This window comes from Anopheles bellator, chromosome 2 (assembly GCF_943735745.2).
Source record: "Anopheles bellator chromosome 2, idAnoBellAS_SP24_06.2, whole genome shotgun sequence".
Lineage (NCBI taxonomy): Eukaryota > Metazoa > Arthropoda > Insecta > Diptera > Culicidae > Anopheles > Anopheles bellator.
This window is the reverse complement of record NC_071286.1, coordinates 13,762,716-13,770,487: the sequence shown is the minus strand read 5'-3', so window position 1 is coordinate 13,770,487 and position 7,772 is coordinate 13,762,716. Positions and strand designations below refer to the sequence as shown.

Here is a 7,772-nt window from a genome sequence, read left to right as displayed (position 1 = left end):
CTCAACAAGACAAAGCGCGAAGAATCGATCGACTTCCGGGCGGAGCGTGAAAAACGGGATGCACTGGAACGGGCGGACAAAAAGCAAGCGGCCCGGGAGGTGCGAGAGCAGGAAAAGGAAGACCAAAAACGTCGCCAGGAGGAGGCGGAACTGCGCAGCTACAACTCACTTATGAAGGCGGAAAACATGAAGTCGAACTACGACGACGGAAACGATTCGGATGACTTTATGTAGGGCCACCGGTTGGTGGAATCATACTATTAGAGCGAGAGTGCGAAGCATGAATAAATTATTGAACGTTCTACATCGTCGTAGGAATACATTTTATTGTTTTAGTCGGTTAGTCGTATAAATTAAAGGAGCAAGAGAATGTTCTCTATTTTTTTCAAACAGTAACATTGACGGCAGCTAGTGCCTCCCGAATCCACTGGGGAACGGTATCGTTGGGGAATCGTACGGCAACGTACTTCTTTACAAACGCAGGAAACCGATCTGCGCTGATGGCCTCCCGCATATCGCGCATCAGCCGCAACTGAAAGGCCACGTTATGGACCGTTACAATACTACAAGCAACCGGTTCCACGGTCACGATATGATGCAGATAGGCTCGGCTGTAACTGCGACACGTGGAACAGTCGCACTCTTCGTCGATCGGTCGCTGGTCTTGCGCGTAGGAGCGCTGCTTTAGATTGATCTGGCCTGCGCGCGTCAAGGCACACCCGAACCGGGCCGTTCGCGTAGGAAACACACAATCGAACATATCGATCCCGAGCGCCACACACACGACCAAATCCTCCGCAAAACCGACCCCCATCAGGTAGCGTGGTTTGTCTTCCGGCAGCAAATCAGTGCACAGGTGAACCGTGCGCCAGAACTCGTCCTTACTCTCACCACCGCTCAGTCCTCCGACGGCGAACCCACGAGTGTTCCGTTTCGTCAGCTCGTCCGCACAAACGCGCCGCAGATCGGGATTCAGACCACCCTGGACGATGGGAAAAATGCTCTGTTCATCGTTGCGCTGGTGCGCCTCTATGCTGCGATCCAGCCAGCGGATCGTACGGTGCATCGCTTCCTCAACGCGGGGCCCGGTTGTGGTCGTTTTCACTACATCATCCAGCTGCATCATGATATCGGCTCCGATGGCGTTTTGAATTTCCATGCTCCGCTCCGGCGTTAGCATGGACTCGCTGCCATCGTACGGACTTTCGAACCGTACGCCCTGTTCCGTGATTTCGGCCAGCTGCAGCAGTGAAACCATCTGAAAGCCTCCGGAATCGGTCAGCAGGGCCCGCGGCCAGCCCATGAAACGGTGCAAACCGCCCGCCTTCTCCAGCACCTCGGTCCCGGGGCGCATTCCAAGGTGGTAGGTGTTGCTCAGCATTATCCGGCAATCGAGGGACAGCAGCTGTTCCGGCGGCATACCCTTCAGTGTGCCCTGTGTACCGACCGGCATAAACACCGGCGTGGGGACCTCTGCATGCCGCAAGCTCATCACACCAACACGCGCCTTCGTGTGGCTACATTTGGCCGCCACGCGATACTGCAACGGAGGGCCTTCGGATAAGTGCTGTTCCTCCGGAACGAGATTTTGGGCACCGTTGTCCACTGCTGACATGTTGGAAAAATAACCGGCACAACGAAACGCGCGGCGCGAGCTTGATAAAAACATCAAACAGCTGTCCTTGGAGAAGGGGCGCGCGCGGGAACGCGGGAAACACGTGGTTTTTTGATGTTGCGCATTTGACATATCGCTGTTTCGCGGGCCGCTGAATTATAGCGCATTTTAGTTGTGCGGTGTGATATCAAAATTGGAGCCATGAAGAAACATAATGAGAAGCGATTTGTGGTGGAAAGTTGTCATATGTTAATAAGAAATTAAAATCTACGAGACGATACAACATGATTTAAATGTAATTTAATGTAACTTATTTCAATCGTTTCAATTTTACTGTCGCTTGATGATTTGAAGAAAACTTGAAAATAATGGCAAGGGAAACTGCTTGCCTTTTTCAACGTAATTTCACAAAACTTGACAAAAACAATATTCGCAAAGTACACGTTATCTTCCAGCCTAATTTTATGAATCGCGAATTAATATTAAAACCTTCATTTCATTTACATTGTGGAAATCGTGCGAAAGTTGAAATGATAGTGTACAGCTTTCTCGCGGGATGTTACCGATGAAAAGCCAAAACACACCAGGAACGGAATTTTAGAGCGCTACTACATTATAATTACTATTTCCAGTTCTGTTTCCGTATGCTGTTCCGCATTCGCTGTTCCGCGTGTAGATGTTATCCGTGTTAAAAAGTGACCTATTTCACCTCTGCTTGTGACAACCTTGGTACCTGTCAAAGGCGCAACCATTTTATATGAAATCTCGCTAGGTCACACTGTTCCCGTGTGACCACGAAATGGATTACCGATTGGGGAACGTAATAAATGAGTCAGCTAACACCTGTCGTAAAATAAATTTTTATCAGGTTGTGGTCCCAGCGATGGAAGAAAATCACCGTGACTTTGTGAATCAATCCTGTTTTCGCTTGCCATTTGAAACTCGGGAGTTAGAAATGCTTTATTTCGATTCTCCGAGCGCCATAGATCCGTTACACGGTGAGACTGTGAAGCGGTGTGAGATGTGAGATGCCCGAGTGCACGCCGGTGAGATGAGAATGGAGAACGGTTGCGATAGGAAACTGTGAAAAGGTACACGTGTATGTAAGTAGCCTTGTTCCTTTCTAACCAACGTCACGAGCGGCAATCCGCTGGTTTTCTCTTTCTCGCCACCTTTACCGAGGGCAGAGTATGCGAGAAACGGCCTGTAGCGAACGACCAATACGGACGCACCAAATAGTGGCGTGATTGCTTACGTCACCCGGTTTCGGATGCGTGAGAGCCGTTCGCGGGAACCGCTCCGATGCCCGCAGCCCGTTGTTTACATTTGCGTCTCGTAGTAAAATGTGACTCACGGGGATCTTCTGACGACGCCGGAAGCACCAAAACAGCAAGCGGTTTCGATTGTTCCAATCGTTAACCACCACCACACCACGCCACGCCGTCATTCATTGGGTTTGGGTTGGGGGGTAACATTGTTTACGAGTAGCGGTCTGCGGCTCACCGTGAAGCGACAGAACGTCTCACGCAATATCGCGCGCTTTTTCATCGGTGACACCCGGCGAGAAAGCTATACACTATCTTCCGGTGTGATTCATTTCAAATTACGCACGATTTCCACGATGTAATCGAAATTAAGTAATATTAATAGTAATATTGTAATATTCAAGAGTCAAGAGTTTAAATTCAAGAGTTGCGCAATTTAATTGAAAAAGTCAAGCAACTACACTGCTGGCCAATAAAATAGGTAAGTGAATTAAGCCAGGGCCAATGTGACAGCTGCCAGATATCAGAAGTCTATTCTGTCTCTTCTTGCAGCGACTTTCGACTCGAGCGGATGTGCTCGACGTGGGCTCGTCTTTCCGCGACGCCATTACCCATTTCTCCCGATTACGTCGATAAATATAGCGCGTATCGTTTTTCTTCCTGTATTGGTGACCGGCCGACGAGTACACGGGATTCAGCACGCGATAACGTTTCGCACGTGTAGTGTGCCACGCGAGTGAAGAAAGTCATACCACCCACGCGTAAGGAACGCGTGTATTCTGGTTTTAGTGCAAGAAGAGCCGGCGAAACGACCCCGTTCGCGTAGGAAACGGTCGAGTGATCAACGACCCGCGTACTCGCTAATGGGCCCACGCCGTTAGGAAATTGGGTGCGGCAAATCCAACCCAAGCCATCTTGGCAACGTGACAACTTGGGATCGGCATCTTGGCCATCCAAGTGCGCCATTTTGACACATGGTCACAATGCGGGAGCAACGTGCAACAAACGCGCGCCAACGACAGCGCCAGCAACAGCGGGATCAGCAGCAAGCATATGAACAAAGGTAGGCTCACGGAAGGGCCCTTTTGTTCCCGCCGAACGGAGGTTATTTAATATAATTTAATTTAATTTTAATTCTCATGTGTTCTCAGTACGCGCCTTCACGCCGACTATCTCGCCAGAGCCACGCAGATGTCTGCTGTCGATACACCGAGTTCATCCACTCGGCCAACACCCTTGACGTCACCCGCGTCATCACCGACTTTAATCCGAAGACCGCTGGACGTAAGGTCTGGAAGCATAACCGGAAGTGTGTTGGTCGACCATCTTGCTGCCTCGCGGAGAACCAAGGCTCTTGCTACCTGGTGTATCGGCGGTGCAGTATTTGTAATATCGACTTGGTCCTTGAGGCCACTAAGTGCGGCATCAAAAGGATTTGTCGACAGCATTGACAACGGCCCGAATTCTGCTACCTCGTCCCGTAGGTTAGCCCGAATACCGTCTTCTGTAATGTGCGTTGTAATTAATAATATAATTATATAATTTAATAATAAAGTAAATACAATGTAAATATAAGGAAAAACACACGCACACTTACCTAAACCGCGATGCCAATACCAGCCTCCGTAGATTTTCAGCATGCCGGGAAAGCGTGCATAGTATCTGCCGAAACACTGCTGTCCCATGTTCCGGGCTCTGTGTCATAGAGCGGGTAAGTTCCATCACCGTTCGACGCTGCTGCTCCGTGGCCCCCCCAGGGAGCCACGAGCTTTCGAATCGTTGGCGCGCCGACGACGCGTACACAAAAACGTACGGTTTTCGTCGTCATGCCGACGAAAATTGTCCGCACGGTACTGCTGTCGTCAGCGTAACGACGAAAACTGTACCGACCGTACTGCAAAAGGGACACTTTAAAGATCTGGCCAAATAAGCTTTGACAGCCGTACATTTTGTATTTGCTGCGAAACATTTTATTGCTGCGCAGTAGGCGACGAGATGGCGGGTCAATAATTCGTTCGTTTGAGTGTTTAGGGTTTGTTGGTCGCTCATTGTTCATCCTGGAGGATGTTCAGTGTCATTTGTAAGTACAGACTACATGCTGTGTCGGTTTATACCGAGTCCCGTATGATTCCCCGCAATATCAACGAATAACCAAACTGCACTCGTTTTATCGTAGTTCGCACAGGAAACAAGACTCTTCGCGTAAATTGGAACAAATCCGTGTGATCTGTGTGAATCTGAGTGATCATTCCACGGTTTGTGTGGGTTGTGTCGGTATTCCGAACAACGACCTGATAAACATTGACAAAATGCTGGATGACTTCGAATTCAACGAGGACGATGGGCGCTACACCTGCAAGGGAACGATTGGTAATAACAGAAAGAGAACACTACGCAAAATCTTCCACTGGTATGGTTAGTAATCGCAAGGTCGTCTTATCATTCTAACGTTGTGATCTTACCCTTTTGTAGACACCAGACCGGCAATTCAACATGGAACGGAATCTTTGAATGGAGGTAAATACGGAATCGTATTTTGATCGTAATCATGGCGTAGAGATTTGTATTTCTCGTGACGGTGTATGCCTGGTCCTTCGCGTGTTATGACGACATTTTGGCCGTCGTTTGCATGATGTTGCTCCTGTTTGTTCATTCAAAAAGCTATTAGTACTCTCGCCTAAGCATTTACTCTCTGCGCTGAGATTACAGATTTAGTTCAGCAAGAAATTGTTAATTTCGTCAGCTGAACGATCGCTCGCGATCGCGTAGAACGGTCACTGCTACTGCTGTCACTAGGAATGCAGTCATTTTGTATAGTCATTGTAAAGGTATCATATCTATTATCGATTTATCAGTAATCCTTATAACGTTCGAAACCGACCAAAGGGATGTTCCCGCAAACGGAGAGTATCAGCGAAAATCTACCAGCATCGAAACGCGCTTTCCCTCGGGCCGGATCGATCCGTTCCTGTACGTGCAGCAAACTATCATGCGAACGAGTGTGGTCCCATGGGAGGACGACCTACTGTTGACCGATCCGGGGCCCCCTCTACAAGGTGTTTAAACTGGTCGAGATCATTCGTAATTATGAGGACAAAAGGTACCAGGATTTCTTAGCTCGACCCATCGCCGGAGCTGGTGCTGCCACCGGCCAACACTTGGCAGCAAAACATCCAAAGCTTCAACAAGGACAACAATCTGCTAAACACCATTTTCGTCAATCATGTGCGTGAGGAAAAGGCTGTAATTTTTTTTGCCTATTTCTAATTGTATGGCCTTTTGTCTATTGTAGAATTTACAAAAGACCAAAGTATCCACGGTGGAAATGTTGTTCGGTATACCGTTGCGCGATACGGATGTGAAGCGCTATCCGATGCGTGTCCGGCCTCGCACCATCCAGTACGCGGTCACGATTATCCTGCGAGAGAACAATCCTTACTTCATCGAATCGTTGAGGCAGAAACTAATCCGCGCCTGTCCACTGGACCAGACGGAAATCGAGGCAGCGACCGATCTTGAGAACGGTGAACCGGCAGAGAAAGTACCAGCGTCACCAGCGTCACCGCAATCCATCATCTACATGTTCTATCCGGGAGAGTTCAACTGGAAAGAGGTGTTGCCCCAGTGCATGGCGTTCTGTGTGCTCTTCAGCAACGTCTTCTCGGTGCGCAAAATCGAAGCCATCCGTTCCCTGCTCATGCTCGCTTCCTGTGCAGTGCTGACCGTCCTCGGGAGCCTCGGGAGCCTTGGCCGACATCTCTTTGTTTACCATGGCCACAAACCCAAACTCCCCGCGCTGCCCAACCGGATCCCGGTACGTTTCAATGAACCCTATGTACGTTTCAATGACCGGACCCTTGCCTTTGATCCAGTACCGGGAGCCCGTCTTGTGTGCATCCAAGCTTCCCTCCCGGAAACTCTCCACGTACGCCTCAATCATACGCATACGCTCTTGGTTGCCGTTCGCGCAGTGCTTCTTCGCATGCTCCAGCTCGTCGGCCACCATGCCGATCAGTTCGCGGTAGTCACCTGAGTGATCTCAAAAACGCACCCCTTGTACTCCTCGGAAGTCCGCGTTAAGCCTTTCTTGTCGCCCTTCTCACTCGAAGCGAGCTTTATGTCGTATACAGTTTTGCCCGCCGCGTCCACCGTCTTGAACTTTCAGCAAATGTACGCCTCGAACTTCTGTTCCTTCATCCACTCGCTGATTAGCTTCGCGTCCTCGTGCGTTACATTCCGTATTTATTTCATTTAATTAGCCTTGTATCGCCCACGAGGCCGCGGGGAATATCTTCGTAAAACGGTGTCTTAATATCTATAAAAATGCCTTCACCTGTACCTATAATTGATGCACTGTTCTATCCGTCCTACGGACCGGGTATCAACTGGAGGGCGGTCAGTTTTCGGTGTAAATGTCGGTTCAAAAACGGTTCCTTTGAAAGTAGTCTATTCTGTGTGTTAGCCGGGGTGGAGGAGTCGATCGGACAAGAGTTCTGTTCGGGGTGCCGGAGGGATTTGTGTGGATGTGTGAGCAGTGTTTGAAAGACATTGCACAGTGATGCCGGTTTGGCCAATCCTTTACCCATTCGCTGCTTCCATTACACTACTTTTCTATTAACTCTACTTTCTACACCTGCGTCTCGGAAGCACCGTTGTCGCCGCCGCACCGTTTGGCACCGTTAGCGACCGGTGCCAACGATCATGGTAAGCAGAATGCCGAAACGTATCGCAATCTGAGCCAAACGAACTATTCCACGGCTTCAGACACGAACATCCTCTACCAAGTGATATCGATGAACGAGTCGAGATCAAAGAAAAAATGTACGTAGATTTCTCGAGGCAAATGAGGGAAAAAAAGGAAAATAGAATTAACAAATTTAACGAAATAAGAG

The 7,772-nt window shown here is 49.2% G+C and overlaps 1 protein-coding gene across 1 annotated transcript; it reads right to left on the bottom strand.

The window, feature by feature from the left end:
* Positions 1 to 385: 385 nt before the first annotated feature.
* On the bottom strand, positions 386 to 1,615 carry LOC131207023 (queuine tRNA-ribosyltransferase catalytic subunit-like). Its single transcript, XM_058199630.1, has one exon. It carries the CDS (start codon positions 1,613 to 1,615, stop codon positions 386 to 388), a length of 1,230 nt encoding a protein of 409 aa, XP_058055613.1.
* Between the last annotated feature and the right edge of the window lie 6,157 nt (positions 1,616 to 7,772).

Coding starts and splice junctions, on each gene's coding strand:
- LOC131207023 (XM_058199630.1), bottom strand. CDS start 1,615: ATGTCAGCAGTGGACAACGGTGCCCAAAATCTCGTTCCGGAGGAACAG.